Source organism: Vigna angularis, chromosome 1 (assembly GCF_016808095.1).
Source record: "Vigna angularis cultivar LongXiaoDou No.4 chromosome 1, ASM1680809v1, whole genome shotgun sequence".
NCBI classification, from domain to species: Eukaryota; Viridiplantae; Streptophyta; class Magnoliopsida; order Fabales; family Fabaceae; genus Vigna; species Vigna angularis.
Genome location: NC_068970.1, coordinates 7,483,667 through 7,511,370, shown reverse-complemented (window position 1 = coordinate 7,511,370; position 27,704 = coordinate 7,483,667). Strand labels below are relative to the sequence as shown.

At 30.4% G+C, this 27,704-nt stretch overlaps 1 protein-coding gene across 1 annotated transcript; it reads left to right on the top strand.

The window, feature by feature from the left end:
• The first annotated feature begins 23,333 nt into the window (after positions 1-23,333).
• LOC108332368 (transcription factor BHLH094) lies at positions 23,334-26,533 on the top strand. The gene is made up of 5 exons (XM_017567606.2): positions 23,334-23,960; positions 24,040-24,105; positions 24,185-24,253; positions 24,611-24,688; positions 26,004-26,533. Exons 1-5 carry the CDS (start codon positions 23,631-23,633, stop codon positions 26,130-26,132), a joined length of 672 nt encoding a protein of 223 aa, XP_017423095.1. The 5' UTR covers positions 23,334-23,630; the 3' UTR covers positions 26,133-26,533.
• Positions 26,534-27,704: the final 1,171 nt, after the last annotated feature.

The following is a 27,704-nucleotide window of genomic DNA, read 5'->3' as shown; positions in this document are numbered from 1 at the left end:
ACTTGTCTTCCACGTGCGCCCACATGGAACCTCTGCTGATTCCGTCTGCCATCTGAAACGCATGCAACACCTGGGGCTTCCACTTACCTTCAGAATGGTTACCTTATTCGAAAAAAAAGAGAAATCTCCAGAAGGTCACCTCGGCATATCCATCTTGAACACCCATACCTTAGATACAGCCCACACTCTGGACCCCTCTGGAATAATCTTCAGGGACCTGGGGAAACTGCCTGGACCGGATCTTCATTTTTCAAGAACCCAGACTCCACTGACCCGGGGAGGATCATCATTCGCATACAGCCCAGATCATCACCACCCCTGCATATCCATCTCGAACAGCCACTGTCACATCCACCCTAAAACACCTCATAACTACACCACCATCACCACCACGAGTCCCCACCGTATCCAACTCCACTATCTCCACTTCTCATCATCACTCACCTTTGTCTCCCACTCACCTTCAACTCCCATGGCCATCAACCTAAAAACTACATTGCCTGCAACCATCATGCAGAGGCATTGACCACATTACTGAACACCGTGGCCTTCACCTCACCACCGCAAGCCACCGTGAAGCTTCTATCACGCACCACCACGTTAAAACTCTGCATGCAGTAGTCTCCATCACAGCCTCATCCACCGCCACACAAACTCACCATTTCCTCCTCTTCATTTTTTTTTTTATTATCACCAACACCCACCACCAGCCCACCATATTCATCCCTACCCTTCGGCCATCACTTTCATCTCCAACATTGTTCCACCACTGGACCTATAATTAACCCTTATACATTATCATCTCCATCCATATTCACCCATTGTCACAGCCAACCTCAAACGCCTCGTAACTACACGACCATTACTCACTACGCCGATCATCCTCACCAAACCAAACTCAACCTCCAGCATCATCATCTTCATCCATCAGATCCAACACCCATAGCCAACCTCATCACCTTCATTTCCAATACCCCTCACGACCATCTTTCTTCATCCTTATACCATTTCATGGCAGCATCTTAATCTTCATCCATTTCCAATCACCAACACCCACAACCAGCCCTCCTTTTTCATCCTCATTTCCAGTAACTATTCTCACCCAGTCATCACTTTCACGGCCTGCGCCCATCACCATATCCAACATCTTAACCTCACAGCCAACGTCCACATCTTCATTCACCAGAGAGAGGAAACCACTAGAGAGGCTACGGGAAGGAGAATGCCATAGAAAGAGGAAGGAACCGAAGTGGAAAGGAGGGACCCGAAGCGAGTAACTCTGAGTGTTGCGAAGAAGCCGCAAACGGAGAGAAGGAAGAAAGGAAGATTACAGGGAGGGCAAAGAGAAAGCTACTGGAAAGAGCAAGGGCATTTGAAGGAGGCTACGGAGAGCGGAAGAAATTAAAGGAAGCTTCAAGAGGTGTGTGTTTAAATTGCGAATTGTATTCATTGTTGAAATGCATCTCTGAGGTACGTAAAACTATTTAGCTATGATATGGGACTGCACGTCAAAGATTATCTCGTATGTTGATTGTGAATTATAATGTTGCACTGAGTTCATATTATCTTTCCCATGCCCATTATTCAATCTGAATTTCGAAGATTCATGCATAATCCACCAATTCATGGTTTCATCTTTCTATCAATCAACCATATCCATACTCATACATCCGGCAATCCTTCAATCACCACCTCTGACCACCACCAGGAATCCATCTTTGAGTCACAGCCGCACTATCACCTTGCTTCACTACTCCCAGCTAAACTTCTCTTCCTCTCAAATCGCACCCCCATCTTCATCATATTCCCATCTAACCCAACACTACAGTGGCAGTCACTGTAAGCCACCATCGAAACTACTTTCGTCACTGTGACCTGCCGCAACAGCACCTCCACAACCAATGTAACGGTCACCATCCCAAGCTCTTCTCCATCTTCATTGCATCATCCTCAGCCGTTTTGGTTGCCGAGGACCTCTATTCTTCTCCCCATTTTCACTGGTCATCATCAACCTCCCAACACCTTCGCGAGCCACCCATCTCCTCCACCACCGAACACTCTCATGCTTCCTTAAGCACCAAAACTCGCAACCAAACCCATACCATCCGTGAAACTCCTTATCACCATCTTTCCTCCTAGCCAATATCATCATCTTCACCGTCACCTCTCACTAACAACACAACCTTATTTCCATCTTCAACCTCACTGCCATCATTTTTCAGCCGCCACTGTCATTCAGGTCACCGCCGCACTATCACCTTGCCTCACTACTCCCAGCCAATATACTCTCCAACCCCTCTGCTCCTCTCATCCGGAACCATTCCAACCATTTCTTTTTCACAACTCACTCACCGCTTCCATTACATCTTCCCATCACCATCCTTATTCTCTCGAAATATCATCATCTTCACATCATCTTCATCTTGCTGTTCATTCATCTGGAACATCTTGTTACGTACCTGAGTACGTAAACTAGCCAAATACAACCTTTCACTCTCTCTCACACGGAATAGAACAATAAACGAATAATATTTGATGAATGAATCTCTTTTATTGATGGTAATATCTGAATAAACAAGGATAAACAATAATTGGGAGCATAACCTCCTTCAATTACTTTGAGAGCATAACCTCCCTCACAAGACAATAATGTCTGTCACAAAACTCAATAATCAAAAGCCTGTCTTTAACCCTGGACTCTAACCTTATTTATATTAATTATTTCCCGCCCATCTCTTATTAAATATTCCTCTAGAATATATCTGCATTTGATATAAATATCCCTATATTTAATATTCAATAATTTATATAAATATCTCTATATTTAATATAAATATCTCTATATTTAATATAAATATCTCTATATTTAATATAAATATCTCTCCGTATATTATCTTAGCACATATCCTTAATTATAAATATCTTATATTGAATATTTCCCTAAATATATATTTATTTACTCTAATTAACTTATACTATATTTATTTACTCTAATTAACTTATATTATATTTATTTACTCTAATTAACTTATACTAAATATTCTCTCTGCTCATATACTTTCTAACCCTTATTATTACCCCTACCTTAGGTCGTAACACATCTGGTGACCACGGATAGAGGAAGGCACTGGCTCTCCCGCGACGCCCTTCCAGCCACCTTTTCCTTCCACTACCACTTTTCACATGACCAGGGAACCAAGCTTTCAAGCCTCCCTTCATCTTCAACGTTCAAGGCTACTAGAAACACACATCATATCCAGCATCCATCTCTTCATCCCTACGACCACTGCTGCTAGTAACTGCCCATCCTCTATATTCACTCACTACCATAGCCATCTTGACACGGCCAAATACCCATCCTCCATATTCACACTCGCGGTCCATAAATAAACGCACGTTATTTGGCCTTTATCGAGCGTGCGTCACCATTTTCTCTCATCTTCAAGAACGAACGCTCGTCCATAACGAGCGTTCGTCGTCAATTTCCCACATCTTCCCAACGAACGCTCACCCATAACGAGCGTTCGTCACCAATTTCCCTCATCTTCACAACGAACGCTCGCCCATAACGAGCGTTCGTCATCATTTTTCTCATCTTCCCAGCGAACGCTCGTCAAAACGAGCGTTCCTCATCAATTTGCCACATCTTCCCAACGAACGCTCGTCCATAACGAGCGTTCGTCATACAGCCTCATGTTCTCAACGTTCGTTCGTCATCTTCAAAATGAACGCTCATCATTAAGCCTCCTTTCCCAGCGTCCGCCCGTTATCTCCACCAGCGAACGCTCATTATACAGACTCCCTTTCTCAACATACAAGTCAACCTTCCCCACGAGCGTTCGTCTTCTCAACAGACGCTCGTCCACAATGGATCTCCTACCTTCCCCACGAGCGTTCGTCTTCTCAATAGACGTTCGTCCCCATTGGAACGTCAGCCTTCCCCCACGAGCGCTCGTCTTCCCAATGGACGTTCGTCCTCAACGGATCCTTTTTTATGAACGTTCGTCTTCCCTAACGAACGTTCGTCCTTGTACAGTAACCATCACCCCTTTATTTTATTTATGTATAGTAACTTGTTTATGTTGTTTTTGTATAAAAAAAATTATTATAAAAACTGTAAATAATAAATATATATAAAACGTTAAAAAAACATTTAATGTAATAAATCGGTATGAGTACTCGTGCGATCGTACGCATCAGCCTAGTACTTATTGCCCAAATATAAATAAATAAAAAGCCGTGTGAGTGCTCGTGCGATCGTACGCATCAGCCTAGTACTCATTACGCAAAACAATAAAAGAGAAAGCCGTGTGAGTGCTCGTGCGATCGTACGCATCAGCCTAGTACTCATTACGCAAAACAACAAAAGAGAAAGCCGTGTGAGTGCTCGTGCGATCGTACGCATCAGCCTAGTACTCATTACGCAAAACAATAAAAGAGAAAGCCGTGTGAGTGCTCGTGCGATCGTACGCATCAGCCTAGTACTCATTACGCAAAACAATAAAGGAAAAAGCCGTGTGGGTGCTCGTGCGATCGTACGCATCAGCCTAGTACTCATTACGCAAAACAATAAAGGAAAAAGCCGTGTGGGTGCTCGTGCGATCGTACGCATCAGCCTAGTACTCATTACGCAAAAAATATAAATATCACAACAAAAATACCAAAAAAATATAAAATCTTCAAAAACAAAAAAACATTCACTTTTTTCAAAACTACAAACAATATCGCCTTGCTAGAACTACGTGATCCTTGATTCTCCATCAAAAGTGGAGATACGTAGGAGCAAGGCCAGTCCTTGTCAGGCTCACTCTCCCAAAAAATCCAAATCATTTTCCAAACAATTTCTCAAACAATTTCCCAAACATTTTTCAAGCAGTTTCTAAAAGAACTACGTAACCCTGATTTCTCATTCTGCATGAGAATACGTAGGAGCAAGGTCAATCCTTGTCGGGCCCAAAAAGCTAAAATATTGTTTGTTTTCTTTAGCGTTTTATTTTAAGGGGAAGTTAAATACTTTGAAAACCACATCCACATTCGCACATTTAGTTAAAGGTACTGCCTTAAGGCAGGCGTTGTAGGGTGCTAATACCTTCCCTACCTTCCCTACACGTAACCGACTCTCGAACCAAGAATCTGGTTCAATTTGACCATGCCTTATCATTTTATGGTTTTTCCGTAGTTTTCCAGAATAAACTATGGTGGCGACTCCAAAATCTCTTTTCAAATATATTTATTCTTTTTATTGGATCGTCGTCCCGTCGCGATTCCGGTTGCGACAAATCTAAATATTAAATTTCTAAAATAATATAATTAATTTAAAGAATTCCAGAACATACTTTATTCTTGGTTTGATGTAACTTTAAGTTGAAAGTGGCATTAAGTATGGGTAGTACAACACTTGTCAAAACACGCGTTTCTTCAGGCACTTTATCAGTTTCAAAATTAATTTATCACTCTATTTTTAAGAATTAGTAAAAACAATTTAAGAATTTATCTATCATTAAAATTCTGTTTATAATAAAATATTACATGACGTAATAATTTTTAATTAATTTTAAATTTCTAAAACAATTTTTACCAAAATATTTACTTTAAATATAGAATAAATTTTGTAGTTATATTAATTATAAAGCTGTTAATAAATTTTGTTGTTGTTTATTTGAGTGGATTTGGAGGTAAGTGAGAGTGAATTTGGAAGTAAAGTTTGAGAATTAGTGTAGGATTTGATTGACGTGACAGATTAAAAAATTTTACTTCCAAATTCACTCAAATAAACAACAACAAAATTTACTTTCAAATCCCCTCAATCACTCTCCCCCAAATCCATTCAAGTGAACAAGACCTTATTGAGCCAACTCAACCCAACTCACTTATTAGAGAGTTGAAAAAATTTGAACCCGGTCTAACTCACCACGGGTTGGTTCGTTTCACTTAATTATAAGTTTTTTTAAAAAATAAAAAAAATTATATTTTTTTATTCAAATCTAAATAAACTTCACTCTAAAATGATGTTAAACTTCAAAGACAATTAAAAATATATATTATAAAAAACAAGCACAAAAGCCAAACAAATAAGTTTTTAGTATTGATAATTTTTGTATCATTTGTTCATTTATAATATTAGAGTATTGAATAAATAAATCTATAATATTTTTCTCTCTTGAAACACCTTTTTTTTATCTCTATCTACAATATAATAAAAAATGTTAACTAATAATATTAAAACATAAAATAATAAATAATTAAATTAAATTAGATGGGTTGGTGAACTAACCTAGTTCACCGGTTCCACTCGGATGAGCCGGGTTCTAAGTGAGTCAAGTTGAAAACTAATTCACATAAAAAAGTTATATTTTTTTCAAACTCAATTAAGTTGAAATCTGTGATAGACCGAATTGACTCATTACAATCCATTATTTTTGACAGTACTAATTAATTATAAAGTATGCGTTCTGAAAACGGAACTACCCCAATGTGATTGGAAATTTAGTTTAAGAAAGACGTTGTCAAAAAATTTAAAATTATATTGGTGAAAAATCAGTTCTTGAAGAATGTTTAAACTTAACTATTAATATTAAATATATTTAGATTTTGACTTGGAACTTGTTTAGAGTGATTATGAATATTAAGGACCTATAATTTTGAAAGAAAATTAACGTTGTAAATTTATAATATTATATATTTGTAATAAGATTTAGAAAGTATTACTACTACTACTGTTATTATTATTTGATTAATATTTTAAAGAAATTTTCATATAGTTTATTCTACTTCAGTTGTAGAGAAAGTACCTAGGTTTTCCACATTAGCTGACTACTCATTTAAAAGGTTATTAAATAGAAACACACCCATAAATTTGACAACAAATGTAGTTCTTTTTAGAAAATGAAATAAACCGACCAAAGGTTGATTAGGGTTAGTAGGGATAGTATATGTGATTAGAGTAAATTTTTAAAAACCCTATAGAAATCTTAATTATTTTTCATAAATTTAAATAACATATATTTTGTGATTAAAAAAATTAGAGCTGTCAAAACGGGCCACCTGGCCCGACCCGATCCGGCCCACCACGGGTTGGTCACTTAGTGAGCCAACTCAACCTGGCTCATTTATTAGCAAGCCAAAAAAATTCGAACCGACTCGACCCACCACGGGTTGGTGGGTAAACGGGTTGACTCATTGGCTCAGTTAATTATAATTTTTTTTAAATAAAAAAATTACAAACTTTCTATAATACAAATCTAAACAAATTTCACTCCCAAATTCACTTCGGGTGTTTAATTAATTTTGAAAATAATAAACTTAAATAATTTTTTCAAGCAAAAACAAAATAATAAATATTTTTTTATAAAATTAAAATTAATTTTTAATAAAATAAAATTAGGTAGGTAGGTTGGTGGGCCAACCCGGCCCACCACGGGTTCAACCCGCATGAGCCGGGTTGAAATCTGACCCGCATAAAAAAAAATACAATTTTTTCTAACTCAACCCGACTCAAACCCGTGGTGGGCCGGATTGACTCGCGGATTATGACCCATTTTCACAACTCTATAAAAAAATCCTCCAAATAAGGGTCTTACTTTAGTATCTTTTAAAATAATTGGTTTTGATACATTTTAAAGCGAAAGTATGTCTTATATAATAATTTTAAATGATGTAGTACTGTTTTATTATACTATGGTCCGTCCACATAATTTTTGGCAGTAGCACTTCACCCTTCACGCTTAGGGTGACAAAATAGATCGTTATTCATATGTTGGTCTGTCAGTTCGCCAAAATCGGATTATTGGAATAGATTTTTTAATCTATCAGTTCATTTTAGTCTTGTTCACCTACTAGCCAAATTGGTGAGTTAGTCCACATTACCTATAGGCTTATTTTAAAAAGATAAAAATAAAAAATAATTTAAAATATTAATTTTTTTAAAGATGTAAATATGTAATATTGTTGTGATTTAAATCATTAAAACTCATTAATTAAATTTCAATTTTTAGTTATAATAAAATAATTTAACATATAAATATAATAATTATTTTAATTTATTCAATTAAAAACAATAAATAATAATTAAAATCTTAGAAAATATTTATATATTAAATATGTTTTTAATATTTATTTATGATATATACATAAACAAAATTTAAAAATATTTTTTAAAAGAAAAAAAAGCTCTAACTAGCCATCATGTCATATGATCGGACAAATTACAATTTATAGTCTACTTTTTGTGGTAGTTAAGTCTACACTGATTCAACTTTTTTTACAGGTCAAGACAATGATATGGATTCTAACTCCTATCCACACCTTTACCCACATTTTCATTTTGGTCTTCAACATTTATTGGTATTTGGGTGTGCATCCATTTTATTAGTATTGTCAAAATGAGTTGGAACTCGTGTGATAATCTGGTCCATTGTAGGTATAAATTAAGTTGAATTGAAAAATAAAATTGAAATCTTATATATGTGTCAATTTTGAACCAATTTCACTAAGAACTTAATTAATTATGCTCAACCAAGTTGAATCCGTGATGAACTGGATTGACTCACTAATCGAAATAATTTTTCTTTCTAATAAGTATTTTTTTACTAAGTTAGTCATTTTACAAAATATCGAAGCAGAAATTCGCGTGAAATCATTTTTGTATGGAGTAATTAAAAAACATGAAAAATTCACAAATTTATATTTAATAACTCAATTTGTATGTAGAAATTTTTTTTGAATCACTATAAAGCCATTAAAAATTTTGTTAAAAAGATTTTGTAATATATTTATGTCAATGAAATCTTATCTTTGATCGATCACAAATTTAATTTAAGATCCTTTCTTTTTATTTAGATTTGAATAGAAAAGAATTTGTTATTTTTTTAAATTAAAAGAAATTGTTATTAAATTAAAATAAATCAATATGTTCAATTTATCAACATGTACTCAACTTGTTTAAATTTTTTAGGCTTAATACCCTATTTTGTCCCCAGTTTCGTCCAAAAATGTCAAATTAGTCCATCTTTTTAAAAATGCGTCAATTACGTCCTCACTTAATAAAATTTGCATCAATTAAATCCCTTCCGTTAAATCCGTACAAATGACGTTAATTATCTTGATGCAAAATAATTAACGCCGTCTGTACAGATTTAACGGAAGGAATTTCATTGATGCAAATTTTATTAAGTGAGAATGTAATTGACGCATTTTTTAAAGGATGAACTAATTTCACATTTGCGAACAAAATTCGAAACAAAATAGGATATTAAACCAATTTTTTAAGTTAATAATAAATAAGTTGAATTAGATTGACTGATGATTAATCCATTATAATCAAATGAATGATCCGTTTTAAAACTAATAAAGTGCACGTACTTCAACACTGTGTTTTCTGCGTCAAGTATGACTGCTGCGACCATCTTCAATGCAACGGTGTCATGGTGTTGCTTCCATCTTCTTGACAGAAGTGGAGGCTAACCACAAAAACGACAATTATATCTCTTGGTATGAACTTCATGAATGGTTTCAACTTTATTTTGGACCGTGAGAGGCGACCTCCTCCTAAATTATCGCACCAAGCTATGTGCCTAATCAAAGATATCGATAAGAGTGTGATTCATCAGTTTGACACTAAGTAGTGAGTTGAAGAAAAATTAAGACTTTTGTTTTTCAATACGTCCATGGTTAGGAAAATGGTAACGTTCGTGGGTGGTGGTATCTCTTATCTTCCTAGAATTAAATGTGATGTGACAATCAACTATAAGTGTCATATTATTTAAAATTATTACATATAGAAACTGAAGTAATCCCCTCAAAAATTATAAAAGGTGGTATGAACAAGTTCTAAAGTGCTAACATGGTCTGATTTGATGGAACTGTGGAAAGTTGCACTAACTTCTGGTATTAAGGCATGTGCTGGAAAAGCATTAACTTGTGACTCGGGAAGCTTCACCATCAAATCCAAACAGCTTAATTAGTTCCAGTTTTCGAAATTGAATTAAGGGTAGAAAACCCATGAACATGGAGAAACTTGGGGGCACATGAAATTGGAAAAGCTTATTTGGGTATGACAAGCAGAATCTTTATGAGGTTTATTTAATTTTGCCTGGCTGGTTATCAGTTTTGCACTAAGCAAGTTAGGCATTGACAGTGATAGTTTTGTAGGTAAAAAACTTGATAATTCAGTAGTTAGGCAGTGGTGCTACACTGAGACTGAACATTTCTGTTCAAGTGTTTGACATTTGACAACGAGATTGAAGGTGTTATGCATTTATTATCACTGCCACCACCTTCGGGATCTTCATCCAAACAGATGTCAAGTTTTTAGCATATCAACTTAAGAGGAAAGTGTCCGCACTCAACATATACACGTAGAACAAGGATCACATGGGAAACAAATATTTGCAATCCGTAAAAAAAATTAATAAAGTATTCTTTTTAAAGAATGTTTCAAAAATAAATCACTTTTATAGAGTCTAGATAAGACTGTCAATCAATTGCATATATAAATTATTTTTTAGAGTAATTACTTTTATTATATGTACAGAATAATTTATGATGATATGATACTGTGAAAATCATATAAAATGTTAAACACATTTTTTTTTTCTAATGCTTGATTTATCACAATACATTATTGTACCATAATTCTTTGAATGAATTTTAAAATTTCGAGTAATTTATTATATTTGACGTCTAATGATAGCTTTTTTATAAATGTGTTTTTATAATAAATTATCAGATTACTCATAGTATATAAATAATTTATCCTCAACTTTAGTTGAATTTACTTGTAATATTTTGATGCACAAACTCTTTTAAAATTTTAATCATCCAAAATCTTAATTTATGTAGTATAGGTCATCAATTGAGTTATATTTTTCTTTGGGAATAAGTTTGTATACTTAATAAGGTTGCATTAGGATAATAATATTATTTCATTAATTCCTCGTAATAAACCTAAGAAAAAGTCTATAGGTATCATTATGTACATATCATACAAAATATTCACATATAATATTATGCATTTCATAAATCACATATATATCATGTTATCATCATTAACAATCTCTCTTCTTACATACATACTTATCTAATGAGAAAAACTTGTTTGTTTAAGTAATCTTAGCAATACCAACTTTAATAAAAGAGAGAAAGTTGGTTTGATCTTCCTTTTAATGAAACATCCTCTCATTCTTTGAGTAATTGACTATCGTTCTTTTAGTACTGCTTAAGTGTTATAACAATATTTCAGTGAGGGACTTTTGGTATAACTTAACTTTCAGAATCACCATATACTACATTTGTATATTTGAGAGGATTAAAGTTTGAATGACGAGAGTCCCAGAAAAGAGAAAATTATTTCAATCATTCTCCCACTTGAACCATAAGTGACGACTTGAGAGTCGCTTGAACATCTTTAATAATTTATAAGCATTTATGATGACACTTGAGCTACAATAAGTGATGCACGTAATCATTATTCACATGTCGCTAAAGCGACAATTCACCTCTTGAGTGATATATCTAAAATCACACAATTTTAAATTTCTTATATGTACAATATACCAAAATAATGTGCATGTGTTTAATCAATCCTGCTAATTATATTATACATATTTTTATAATATCACATTTTAACATACTATTTCAACTATCATACAATCACATATTTAGAACAATATACGAATGAAAATATGTTATAATTAGCTTCACTCACCTAGAAATTGCATACCCATAATGAGGTTAACTTAAGTTGAGATTTTACATTCATAGGACTTAAGCCACAACATTTCACAATATCAAGTTTTAAAAGGATTATTTAGTTACGTGGCCTATTGGCAAGTGCATCATGTCAATTGTAGTATAGTCGAATAGAGACTATCGTATCCACAAAGATTTAGCAAACATATTCGTAGTTTGTTTTTGGAATTTCTTTAAGAACATATTGTTAGTAGTATATATTATATAGATTAATCAGAGTAGAGACTATGATTGGATTTTATCTCATCTTCTTCTACTTTACCACTATTATCTTGTTTACTTAATATGTAAATCCTTCAATGTCCTGCAAGTACTCTAGGGTAGATCTAGACCCTTCAGTATAGGACCTAAGGACTTCAGACCCATTGTGATTCCTCCAGCTTGTTGAATGAATATTGTCTTAAGTGCACGACTCATTTGTCCAGTCCAACCTCTAGAAAGAGTGAGATGATTTGATTGAACCGTAGTTTAAGAACAATCTTCAAACTCAATCAAAACCATTGAAAGAATTTGAGTGATCAAGTCATCCCATCAATAAACACATATCAAATAGAAAAACTATTAAATGAAAGTATATATAAATATTCGAGAAGTAGAAGTACATAGAATTAGAATTTATTACATCCAACCTGGACATGAGAGATTTCAATTACTCAAAATATTATATAATTTTAGCAACATCTACACATAAGATTTACCATAAGAGCATCTCTCTTGTCTCACAGATTTATTTCTACTCTACTACTACTATATTACTTCTATGTCCAATGCCTAAAACGAAGACATGGGATATTTACTTATAGAATTTTTTTTTTAGCGATGCTTAACACAACTTTTTGTACTCAGCCATAGAGGTTTCCTTTTATGAAGAGTTTTCTTTTATCTTTGTCGCATCTATAATTGAGTACCACTTTCTTTTGGCTTAACCATGTACTGCATTAAGTGTTAAGAATTATTTTCTTGTGGCTTAGTCATGCACCACCTTAAGTGTTGGACACCATTTTCTTGTGGCTCAACTGCAAAACTCACATTTTGAATCTTTCCTTATCTCCTTACTAGCGCTCAGCCACACATTTTGGAGTTCAACTACATCATCTTTAATGTTTTGAAAAATTACTACACATCATCATAAATTGATCAATTTCTTATTTTTTTTCTTATTAGTATCTCATTTTGTAATTATAAACTAAATAGGTTGTTACGTACAAAATATAATGATAAGTGTCAAAATCATATGAAAATTGACTATTGTTAACCTATTAGCAAAAGATTTTCTATACACTTTTACAAACCCAAATTTTATTACGTTAACCTCCAAAGTTTAACCATACATCATTAACATCTATAGTTAATCAACACTAAAAAAATGGACTAAAAAAATGAATGAATACAACAATAAGAAAACAAAAACTTATACTGGTAAAAAAAATGTTTCAACCATCTTAATCCTTCTTCTTTTTCTTCATCTCGTCAGGAGTATAACTTGTTATGAAAATGTATAATTTAAAAATTAAAAAAACTGAAAAATAGTGTAGAAAGAATATTGAGTAAGTAAATTATAGAGAAATATAATTCTTATAAAATAGCAAATAATGTCTTATTATATATTGATAATTTTTTATTAAAACATATATCTCTATTATAACATTTGTATACTAAATAAAACTCTTGGTAACTCTTCAAGGGAATATCGTTATTTAAAAAAAATATATTCTTATTATTGTTTTTTTTGGAAGCGTTTAAATAAAGTATATATTGATTATTATAAAAGAAAGTTATATTACTAAATTACTAATGTATATAAAATTAATTTTCCGGAGTAATAAATTCAATTTTAAATATAAAAAGTAAGAGTTATATCACTCAAATAGAAGATAAATGCATGTGTTAATAAACTTATAATAATTTAGTAACATACTCAATTTTTTAAGAAAACAAAAGTTAACATATCACGTCTTGACTCTTAAGAAAATTTAAACAATTTTTGAAATGTTTATTCTAAAATAAACAAACACATCAAACGGAGATGAATGAATTTAAGAAATTACCATTAACAACATGTAATATTATGAACCTAAATAAATCAAGTATTAATTAGTGTTTCTATATATAATTAATAGAACTAAGAGACACACTTGTTCCGTCGTGATCTTCTTATCCTTTGACCTTTGAATCTCTTGTTCCAAGCACTTCAAGTCCAAACTGGATGGAAGTTTCCTCTAAAAGGCACTATGACGTTCAAGTTAGGCGTTTGATCAATGATCTTTTTCTCACAATTGAGTATTAGAACTTAGCAAAATGTACTTACATTTGTGGCTTAGTCTTGTATTTATAAGTTATTTCATGGATCCTAAACTATGATAGGTCTAATAAAACGAATTTACCTTTAAATTCGTTACTCATAAACAACTTCCTAAACCTGTAATCAGTTATTAAAATCTTTAATCAATATTGTATGGTACATGACCCAAAACGAGCGGTTGGAGTAATATGTCGATCGGTCTAGTAAAGCCTCATGTCTACATTGGGCCGAAGGTCGAGTGACTTGAATTGGGTCACGGCACGACCAGCACATTAACGGACTAGTAAGGTAATCGGCCCAATAATCCAGCAGGATAGGACCAATGGTATAATTCGACAGGTAATAAAATAATACCTCAAAGATCTAAACAGTTCCAACGACATCTAATTAAAGATATTGATAGGCGGTTCATGAGCGACCGACTGGAAAAAAGGTAAGTTTATTTTTATTTTATCCATGAGACACTTATAAATAAAATGATAAGGCCAAAAGTCATGTACGTAAAACTAGAGCCAAAACAATCTATGGTGATAAGCAAATCACTAATCTCACACCTAACTTGAGCGTTGAAGTGTCGTTTGCAGGTTCCTCCCCCTCCGGTCCAGACTGAAGGCAACCGAGCGGTCCAGACAATCCAGACCTTCAGAGGCAAGGAGAACACCTAAGAAAGGAGATCCGGGTGTTTGGAATCAGGAAGACACGTCATAAAGGTTAGTCTCTCGGTTCTACAAAATTCGTACCGAAACAAATATCTTTAATCATTTTGTTATTAATTAAGCTCTAGCCCAATTTCAATGACTTAAATACTGGCTCAACATCAATGTCTTAAAGGATTTGGACACTATCAATACATTCAAATAATCCTCACTTATATAAAACAATAGTTCCTATTGAAAATGATTTTCAAATTATTATTAACGGTGACGTTGTATTAAAAATAGTGCATCGACGAGTTTTATTTGTCACTAAAAAAAATAAACTGATAACGATTATGTCTTGAGTCGTAGCTATAATTTAATACCGATCATTAAGAATCATTGTTGTTGTAAACGTAAATATCAAATAATACAAACTAACCCAAATGGAGAACAAAGAAGATATGAGTGACAGAGTGACAAAAATAAAATGACATGACAAACATTTGATGATAACATAATTAAGAGAAAATGTGACAAAAAAGAAAGAAATCAATTCGAGAGAAAAAAACTAATATTTAGACTTATACAAAAGACACTCTATAATGTTTCTGTAAATAACCGTTGTTGATTCTCAATAACCGCTGTTGATTCTCATTGTTACCAATTTTAATGACGAGTGATTCCTAAACGCGTTGTTGTTTCTCAATTTTTGAACTTTCAAAATAATTCTTACCTAATTGTTGTAAAAAAAGTTTGAATTAATTATAAAACTATCAACGTTTGTTCTCATATGAGTATGACTTCTCAATCATCATTTATAACTACAGTGAAAGTACATTTTTACACTAGCGATAGCATCATTATGTGTGAAAAAAAAAACATTTACATATTTCCACACGAATTATTCAACTTATTAAAAATGATGTTAAAAGTTTACATCTATGACTTCCTATTATTCAAAGAGGCTTCCAACCTAAGTTCAAGTTACATTTTTTTTTCTTATACTTTAACTAAGGTTATTTCTTTTTCAAATAATTTCATGTATCACTAAACTTCTATGTCTCACTACCTTAAAATCACCTTACTTCATACTTGTAAAAGATTATCACTTATTGTTAAAATAGTCCTAAGTTATCATGATTTATAGATAGCTTTGTGATGTTTTAAATTTCTTTCCCATGAGATTTTACCTTGTAGTTTTACGATGCACACAAGCTTCAAGACGTTAGATTAATTTAGATTAAGGAAACAAATTCTACACTTTCTTGTTTCTTTATTTAATTTTTTTTTACTGATTGATTACGAAGGATTATTTAAATATTTGATAGAGCCCGGATTTTTGGCATCATATTCAACAAAAAGACTCGAAAGTTAGGTGAGAGTTTAATTTAGTTAGACGAATGTGTTATAAATAATGTGGTGAAGTTCCCCTAGTAATAAAATTTGTGGAAGTTAAAAGCAGAACATTATGGGTGTTTCAAATTGCAATGAAGGAAAGGACCAAACATCATTACAATTAGGATAACAATGATTTGATGCACGCGGTAATTTTGAATTACAATGGCATCCAAAGACAATGCTCCAAATCTACTCATAACATGTTTAATTGGTTTCATATTTATTCGTGTAGGGCTACAATTATTACGGACTCTCACACTCATTACACTTTATTAACTCAGATGAACAAAACGGATTCAGAATCTCAAAATTGTTATTTAGGTAAAATAGTTTATGAAGTTTTTTTTTTCTTAAAAAAAGTCGAGCATACTATAAATTCTAAGATTTTATTTTATTTTTACGATGACTATATTAACGGTATAAAGTATGTAGTTACTCTAAAAAATCTTATTAAAATTGAAATGCAAAATGTATTTAAGAACTATTCTATTTCAACTAAGAATTTGTTGGTATTCATTTTTATGTTTGTCGTAATATAAAATATGTCCAAACAATTATTTTATGATTATGTTTAATACTTCATTAAACATGAAAATTCAATGTAAATTTAAAAATATCAAGATAGAACAATTTAAGTGATAAAAGTATCTTCTAGTGATAAAATAATATAAACATGTGATACTATTTTAATATTAAAATATAATACCTTATTGTGAACAATTTTAATTGTTTTGATATATATTTTTTCAGGAAAAAATTGTTATGGAGTTTTAGATTCCAAAATAAATTATAACGATGTTATTTTTAGTGTTGTCAAAATAGGTTGAAACCCGTAAGTCAATCTGGCCTATCACGGGTTCGAGTCGGGTTGGATTGGAAAAAATGTAAAATTTTGATAGAGTCAATTTTGACCTGGCTCACTAAGAATTCGGTTCACCAAGATTGAACTCGTGGTGAGCGGATTGGTTCACCAACCCACCTATTTTTGTTTTTATTTTTTAATAAAATAAAATAAATTAATTATTCAATGAAACAAAAAACATTGCAACTCAAAACTTTATTTTGTTTATGTAAAACCATTTTATATATCAATTGGTCTAATTATTATTATTTCAATTTGATCAATCAAAGTAACCTTCTATAAGAATCCTGGAAAAAGAGGATGATAAAAAGTTAAGTGAGTCAATGAGTCAATCCGTTTAACCCACCAATTCGTGGTGGATCCACTCAGATTTGATTTTTTTTGGCTCGCTAATAAATAAGTCGGGTTGGATTGGCTCACTAAATGACCAATCCGTGATGGGTTGGGTCATGTCTGGCCAGGTGACCCGTTTTTATAGCTCTAGTTATATTAATGGATTTGAAGTCAAATGACAAAAAAAAACAAGATTTAAAAGATAAATTATTATTTTCTAATGAAATGGAAAAATAATTTCAAATATGAATTTATGTTTCCTTAATCTTTCCTCTTAGAATCAACTTTCATTCGTTTTTATATTTTAATTGAATATTTACTCTAATACATTTAATAGTTTTATTTTATTTTGGATTTAAAAGAAAATGACCATTTCAATATGTAAATTTTTTTAACCCTATGATACATCTTTAACGGATAAATTTGTGTGACGAAATTTACACTCTAAAGTAAATATTACCTTATATATCTAATCCTAGTTACGTTATCTTAATCTATTTGGATTAAAATATATAAAAATTTGGGTTGAAATATATATAAAAAAAAAGTTGTTAAATAATTGCAAAATATATGCTTGATCTTTAGAGGGTGATTTGGACCAAATGTTTAACTAATATTATAGGATCCGAAATTCGTATTTTTGACACACAGCACAGATATAAATATGTAAATTTACTTTGAAAAGGGAAAATATTAAATGAAATTGTCATTAATTCTTAAAAGATCACTATTGCTATTTCACATGCAAGTTTTCTATGAACTCTACAAACAAAGTGGCACTTTTCCATTTCTTAAAGAAACAGGACAAATATGACAGAACACACAAAAGGACAAAATAAATAAATGAATAATTATAAATATGCAATCATTTCTCTTTCCACTGAGCTTACCTAATGGTTTTGAACTTATTGCAGCTTAATTATTAATCTTCGTTTCAAATAATAAGTACAATATTGCATTAAATATATGAAATGACTCTGTCGTCTATAATAATACTAATAATAATGTCAATTTAAATAGAATAACTTTATGTGAAAAAAAATACTTAAAAACATTTTAAAATAGATTTTATATTTTCCTTCTTCACAAGGAATTGCTAAATTGCAAGGAAAATAAAAACTCTATCATTGAGTTATGGCAATAAAATCTTCTCATATTATTAAAGAATGAATACTAAAACCATATTTACTCTTCGAAATGGTTTTTTAATTAAAGTTGTTAACAAAAATAACTACATACTATAAACTTTTTATTCTATATCTTCAACAAATTTATATTACTCAAGAAAGACTAAAGATAATTTAAATATATATTTATTTCTTTAATATATTGAATGGAATAAGTGATCCTTTCGTACCTCTAAAGAAGTAGTAAAAAATTATTAATAGTCTAAATATATATAATATTATGTTTAAAATTAAAAAGATTATATTCATATATATATATATATATATATAAAGCATTTTTTTATTTTTTTAATTATTATTTCTTTAAAATTTAAAATTTTTACATTTTTTATTTATAAGGAGATTAGAAAGACTCGAATTATAGAATTTTGATTACAGTAAGAATTTATTTTTCTTTAAGATTTCAAACTCATTTTTCAGTGTTTATAGGATGTATAAATATTCGGCATGTATGATAAACTAAAAGCAAATGAACTTATGTTGCGTTCGGACAGTGATATAGATGATCTTTAATTAATTCAGCATTTTTTAAAGGATAACTCATTTGAAAAAAAGAAAAAAACCCTTTGTCAGACAAAAGAAGTTAAAGTTCAATTTTCTTATTTTTATTAATGACTTAACCTCATTTGGATATTCTACTAGTCGAGCGTTGTGATATAAGTATTATAAACATTATTAGAAGGAAATATGAAAATTTCACTTATAATGTAAATTGCCTAAATTAGTATATCAAATGATGTAAAGCCAATAAAAAAGTTCTCACAAATTTTATTATGAAGTAAATGTAATAAACTATTCTAATTATGAATGAATTAATATTCACATCTTTTTATGAACTTATTTAATATTAATATTTTGAAATATACCAAATAATGTAGTTCTTTAATAACATTTATTAAGATAAAAGATGAAATATAATGTGTCTTAGTTCCTTAATAATTTTTCTTAAAGAAAAATTCTATTATATCATAAATTGTTTTGTATTTTTATATATTTTATTAATATGAAACCTTCTCAATTTGTTTATTTATTTTTGTTATAATCATAAAGATAGTATTTAGTATAAAAGTAATGAAATTGCATAAACCACAATTCAAGCATTTTAGTTCATAGGTTTTGAGAAACATAAATATATTATATTATTTTGTAAATTCAATCTACTTTTGGATAATATAGGATATGTTTATAGGTAATATATATATATATATATATATATATATATATATATATATATATATGTATATGTATATGTATATGTATGTGTGTGTATATGCTTCAAATTCAATAGATTAAGAAAATTTGTAGCAGAACAAATAAGTGGGAATACAATTTTCTAAAATTGTTTTATATATTTCTTTAGAGTTAAAACAAATTCTTCTATCAAATTGGATTAAAGAAAGTGGTATATGTGAACAAAAGGATTGTATTTATTTATTTTTTAAATTTAAAAACTAAAATATATCAAAATTTTAAATATAAACAAATTTCAATTTCAAGTTAAGTAACCAAAATTATATTTAACCCTACGTTTTTGTTGAAATATACTAATAAAATATACAATTTTAAGATACTAAATTAAAGTGAGATTTAGGTTATAAACATATAACATAGTTTTTAATTAAAATAAAAAAATGAAAGAATGTCATTAGAATTCACAAAAATAAATTAACACATCATGTTATAATTGTTAAAATAATCCTAAGGTGAAAATAGTGATAAAAATAAGAAATTAATATCTTAATTTTTCAGTTTCTATTTTTTTTTTCTTGATTTCTTTGTGTATGAAACTTCATATTTGTAGATAGATTATTAGATAGATTATTGCTGTATTTCAAACATACCCCGCCAAAGACAGCACTGAGTTAAGTGGAAACCATATAAAGTAGGAATATGAATATAACAAGAAGAATCAAGCGAAGGGTCTATTCATTTCCATCTAATTGATTGATATGCAAGATGATTTATGTAATGAAAACTTTAGGTGTGTGTATGCTACCATTGAGCAAGCACAATTTCGAACTTTAGACTAACTGGTATGCTTCCAAGTGAACGAATGAAGGACAATGAAGTCCAAAAGGAAAAGGAGATAGCATGCTCATTTGCATAACAATTTTTCTACAAACAATACTTATATTTTATTCTATGCCTCTTTGTGTCTTTCCTTAGTATTTCTGCTAAAATGGGTTGAGAATAAATGTCTGGCTTGCTCGGATAACCGATCGGTATAGAGGAGTGACCTATAAAATACACTTTGACGTTCAAGTCAAAAATTTTCTTTGTCAGCCTTTAGTAATTCAATAACGAGTAAAAAGTAAGTTTATCTCGAGATTAAACCTCTATACATAGAGTTTAGAATGATCTAACCAATTAATTTATCTCTTAATGGTTATTAATACAAACATTAATCATTTATCAATAGTCGTTGTAATATTAATTACACATTATGAAATTATTCGTAATTCGATTGTTCGACCCATTCAACTTTGTACCAGTCACACCTGACCCTATAATAATATTTAGCCCTTTTGAGTCTCTCAACTTTCTTATTTTCTTTTCATTTTCCTTGTTCTTGCACAACTTAAATGAATAAAGAAAATAAAACTTTTTTTTTATGAATTTCTATAACTCTAAATTAAAAATATATTTAACCTTATCTGAAAATTGCCATGTTAAATTGTCCTAATTATTTCGGTTGTCTCAATTGGCTAATCAAAATTTCGACAAAAACGAAGACTCATATTCAAATATAGAATGGACAGTTGCATTACTAATGATACCAAGTAATGTTTCTCCAGTAACTAAGATAATTTATTTCCCTATAAAATAAATAATTACAAGTATAATAACACAAGGGTAATAATGTTCGAGATATCCCAGGTAACGTTACAATCAAGACATCATCATACCACTAATAATATTTTCACTAATCATAACATTTAACAATAAATAATACATTCTCATAAACTTTCGTGTCAGTGCAATTTCCATATTTATTTGACCCAAGAGCGCCAAGAATTCTCTTAGTAGTTGCAGGTAAAATGTTTTTTTTTTGTATTGATTAAAAAAATATAAGTAATTAATAAGATTAAAGTTTAATTGTTTGTTTTGTCCCCAGTTTGGTTGAAGTGTATCAAGTTTGTCCACTCTTTTAAAAAAGTTACAATTTCGTCCACAAATGGTTTAAAAGTGTCAATTGCATCCTTCCGTTAAATAGACAGAAATAGCATTAACTTTTTTTTTCTCTCTTCTGCTTCTCTGAATATAACAGTTTTTTTGTCAGAATACCAAAAATTGATAGGTATGTCAGCCACATAGTCATAAGCAATAAATTTTAAATAATTTATTAAAAAATAATATATTATAATATCCATGAATAACATTTTTTATGCATTTCAAGAGTTGAAGAGAGAAGGTTTAATTAGTTAGTTCCTCTCTCTTACTCTGTTGAACATTAAACAATTATTAAAGATCGCTAATTCTACCATCATAACAATTTTGTTTGTTTAAAAAAACATTATGATCAGATAATTATCTTGTTACACTATATACATATTTTTTCCTAAAAGATAAATATTAAATCTATTTATCTTACAAACAAATAAATTAACAGGAGTTCTTTTAACTTATATTAGCAATATAAGTTTTAAGTTTCGTAAATTAAAAAATCTAGAAAAAACATTTACAGAAGCATACAATAAACTTCAATTAACAGAATTCAAAAACAAACATTTTTATATTTAAACTAGAAAAGAAAATAGAGAAATTTTAAATCGACTTTGAATTGAAACATTCTGACAATTGGTACATGTAAATTGTAAGTATTTTGTTTAATTTTACTTTGTTTTGATATAAATATTTTTCAAAGGATATATTTAAATATATTGAATTTAAATTGATATTAGTCTAAATTATTTTATTTTTATTATTTATTTAATAAGTAAATTCAAATTTGAATATTTTTATTCGGATGAAATATTTCAATTACTAATACATACAATTATTTAAAAGTAAAACAATAATAATTAATTTTGTTGAAATTTTTTTCAGTCAACATTTATAAAAATTGAAACAAATTATTAATAAATAATAATATTTGTGTTGACAGTAAAAAAAACACACTATAGATATTAAAAAAAACTGCCAACTAACAATTAATAAAAAGTTTAACTTTTTTTTCATAAGCTCTAGTTTTCTCTCTTTTCGTCTATATTTTATTTTTGTTTATTAAATTTATTTAAATACTATTGAGTTTTTATAATTTCTATTTGTATTTAACTTTATTATAATATTTCTATTAATTTAATATTCTTTTAAAACTGAGTGTAAAAAAACATATATTTTGGTTAAATATATTTACATAATAATACATATATTATTTTTGTCCTTTTATATTATTAAAACATTGTCTTTTATTTAAAAAAGGTATATATGTACACGTAATAGTAATAATTAGGTTGATAAAAAGTGGAGTGGTATATAATATTATCTCTTTTCTTATACAAGGTTTAATTGTTTTTACTTAGTTGAAATAAAAAAGGCTTAATTGTTTTATTTGGAAAGTAATTATTTTATGATACAAAAACTTTAACAAAAGCCGCATTGCACAAAAAGCAGAAAAGAAAGAAAAAAAAAAGTTAACCTAATTTCTGTTTTTTTAACAGAAAAGACTTGATTTTGAAGTAAATTTTTTTATATTTGAATACCATTGACACTTTTAAATAATATGTAAATAAAATTACAACTTTAAAGACTGAACGAACTTGATACATTTCACCAGAGAGAAAGCAAGCCATTAAACCTACGAATAAAAAAAGAAGAAGATTAGTTATATGTATTTAATTTGTTGGTGAGAGACTTAAAAAGAAAGGGGTAGAAGGTGGCACGTAAATGATCCTTTTTAAAAGGTAAGAAGGGAAGAGATAAAACTAAGAAGAAATGGATAAGAAGCGCAGTGGGCGCAGTACGCACCTTTGGTGCTTGTTGTTTCCAGTGGGAGACTGAGACCACTCCAGGTCGAACCAGAAAAGATCAGAAACTAACCTTTCAGACCTCAATTCTAGCATTATTTAAACAAACAAAATCACCAATCTCAACACCTTCAACTATTCTTTCTCACTCACTCCCTGAACCGATTCTAACAGAATTCAATTGAATGAATCTGAATGGAACCTCCGCTCGTCAACGACGCCACATTCTCTTCGGCCAACCCTTCCTTGTCCGAGATTTGGCCCTCGCAATTCCCCTCTTCCAACAAGAGACCCTCTTCTCTTCTTCTTCACAATCACTCTCCCAACAGTAACAAACACGTTAAGCTATCACCACCCTCAGAGACACACCAAAACGCTGCGTTGCGCCCTCCTCAACCCGACGCCACTTCCGTAGCCGCCGCCGCCAACAACTCACCCCTTCAAACTCCCAAACCCAAGCAGGACTACATACACGTGCGAGCAAGAAGAGGCCAGGCCACCGATAGCCACAGTCTCGCCGAAAGAGTAATTCATGTTATTTATTTATTTTTAATTTCACACTTCAAATCTTCAACAACATTTACAACCGTGCTCTTCACAACAGGCTCGTAGGGAAAAGATAAGTGAGAGGATGAAAATTCTTCAAGATTTAGTCCCCGGCTGTGGCAAGGTAATTAATTATCTCTCTTTTTTTATTAACTTTATTTGCGTTTTTGTGTTATGTTTTGGTATAATTATTTTGGGTTCAGGTAATTGGTAAAGCGCTTGTCCTGGATGAGATTATTAACTACATCCAGTCCCTGCAGCGTCAGGTTGAGGTGGTTATCTTCATCCCTCTTTTTTCTTCTGTATGTTTTTATTTTAAAACTTAATAACAAAACTCAATATTAAATATTAGAAAAATGATTTTATTTTATAACGCCCGTCCCTTTTTTTCTGTCAAAATTGTGTTTATAATTTTTTTATTTAAATTTAATCTTTGAAACTTTAATATTTTTTTGTATAATATTCCTGCAATTTATTTTCACACTATATAGAATTAAATTCCTTAAAATAGTTTTAACCCAAAATGGATCTTTGAATAGATTCAACGTATTTATCTATTATTTAATATGCTTACATGATGTTGGATGATTTGATTTATTAATTCTATGCATAATTCTATGACTTTGCAGTTTCTTTCAATGAAGCTTGAGGCGGTTAATTCGAGATTGAGTCTTAGCCCTTCTATCGAATGTTTTCCCTCAAAAGAAGTAAGTTTACCGACTTAATATTTTAATCTAACGCCAAAACCATTCACTCCGTTTAGAAAATGTTAGGCAAAATGTTAAGCGGTGGTATGTTATTTGGCTTTGTGAAACACCCGACAAGTGCCCAGTGTTTGTTTGGGCTGGAGACTTTCATAAATAATTTGGTTTACATGGATGCAAACTAACATTCTGGAAGTTTGGTGCGTGTATGAGAAGAGAATGGTAGTGGAAAAACGGAAAATAAGGAAATTGTGATTTTGAAGGTCTGATTTCAGGAAGGGTGGCTGTTATTGTAAATTATTGTGACATTGCAAACCTTTTTGGCGACTAAAATCCAGAGTAGCATAGTCTTAAGAAAATTAGTTGAAACATTTTTGTGAATTCTGTCATCCCGGAATTCTTTGACCTGGTTGATTGCCATCCGATTGGTTTTATATAAATGTAAATTATCACTATCGGTTGTAAAATAATCTACACGTATCATTAGTGATGAATGAATCCTCAGCTCAAGCGAATCCTGTGGTCAGATATATATTTTTCGAGTAATTGTTAATTTCATTGGGATTCATGTTTATCTGGTTCTGCTTCTGATGAGTTATATCACAGGAGTTCTACTGTAACATTGAGATTTTCTCTTCTCATTATTAATATTTATTATCTCACTCAAAAGAGTATAGACATTCTTGTACACGGTTACTTATCTTGGTCTTTTGACATGTGTTACTTGAAAGATTAAGAGATTTTTTTTACTGTATTAACTACAAAATGAAAATGAATTACTGTCAAAAAACTACAAAAATGAATTGTGCCAAAAAAAGTCAACTGGTGTTTGCGCTTATTGAGCTTTCCTTAGAATAATTAACTTTGCTATGCAAGTATTGTGATCACTGATGAATTTACTACTTTTGGCATCAAATTAATTCTACAGTGGAAATTTTTGTTTTCTGTTTGTGCAAATATAGCTCTTGGCCCAAATACAAAATGAGTTTTTGGAGTCATTTTAAAATTTTTGGAGTGTTTAATCATAGAAACAATCTCAATTAGAACAAGAAGAGTGCTATTTACACACCCAGAGTCACTCTTCTAAACACATTCTATATGATTTGTTCCATCCATGTAAAATAAGTTGAACTAAATGAGGACTAAAACCCGCATGGATTTCACTTTATGGCAGAGTGTGATTTTCTTGGGACTATATGTTAGTTAGTCAAAGTATTGTTGTTATCTAGACAAATTACATGTATTTAAACACGGTATTGTTTATTTAGGATTGTTTATTTTTTTACTGAGATTTTGATCAGCTGTTATGGTGGTACAGGTTGCCACTCAGCCATTTGACCTTTCAGGAATAATATTTGGATCACAACCGGCAAGGGGATTTGCTCAAGGATCACAAGCTGGATGGCTGCATATGCAGATGGCTGGTGGTTTTGAGAAAGTAACATAATATGAACGAGATTCATTGGGAATGACAGATCAATCAGTGTGGTTGGTTTTCCATTAAAAAGGAAAAAGTCACAGCAGATGATGGCTGGTTAGCACTCTAATAACAACTTAGTGTTTGATGCAAAATGTTGTTAGATCATTTGCTTTTTTCTCTCATAGTGAGATATCCATTGAAAGAAATACATCTAATCTCCTTGGGCATTTGGAATAATTTTATTGTGGTTTTAGTTAAAAAACTCTGCTGTGGTGGGATTCTTCTCTCCTGATTTGTTGTATCACAGTTCATATATATTAGGAAGATATTATTAGCTTTAGAGACAATATGAAAATTACCCGACTTAGTAATCGAGTCACTGGCAGAACGATTGGATATGACCAAATAAAATGTATTAAATTTCTGTATGGTATTGTTCAACAATAACCGAATTTGATGTTCTTGATATTAAATTTCTGTCAAGTTTTTATGGAAAGCCTGCAACCATTCACACAAATAAACTAAAAATTAAGTGTTTAAGAAATTATGCAGTTAAAAGTAAATGTTATAAACCAATAAAGAGATAAACCAAGGTTAAAAAATAAATTTAATTGATCAGGGTATTTATTCTTATCTTATATCGGGAGAGGATTATTGTTTTTCTAGTATATATTTTTGTATCTTTTAAATAATCATTATTTTAAAATAAAATAATTGCATTTTTATTTTTATCTTTTAAATAATCATTAGTTTAAATTTAATTATTTTATACATTGAAGTAATTATGTTACCATTCTACCTTTAAACCACTGTTTATTTTACAATATCCTTTAAATCACTGTTTATTTTGTTTACATTAAAAAAAGAGACATGTTTCTACTGGTACAAATGAAAGAAAAAATAACAAAGTGAATACTCACTTCCTTCCATGCATCCCACATATGATACTTTTTTGTTGTAGATCTCTGAAAAGCAAAGGATGAGAACCTTAAATTAGACTCTCTCTATTTTATAATGTTATAACCTATTTATAGTTTTTATGACTAATTGTGTGTTCACTTGGAGAAAGATAATTTGAGGAAAGTGAGTAGATGAATTTGAGAAAATTTGAGGATAAATTTTTTTTGTTGTTTATTTGAATGGATTTGGAGATGGTTGAAAGTGGATTTGAAAATAAAGTTTATAAGAGTTAGTGTAAAATTTGATTGATGTGACAGATAAAAAATTTATTTAATTGGTAAAAATTAAAAATTACCAAAATATCCTAATTATTAAAGTAATATAAAATGATAATTGTTAATATTATATTTAATTGTAGAAATATTTATAGAATAAAAAATTAAAATTATTACAGTAAATTTTAAAAATGTAAAATAATTATAAATTAGTACAATAAATTTTTTTAAATTTAATATTTGTTTTTGGTATGATTTTATTTGTTCTATTTATCTAATATGATTTTTTAAATTATCTAGTATGATTTTTGTGTATGGATTTTGGCTTTAGTTGTATGAACCAAATGATCAACCCTCTTCCTAACTTCTTCATTTTACAACCATGTGATAGAACCTTGAGCTCACCACCATTCTACAATTCATT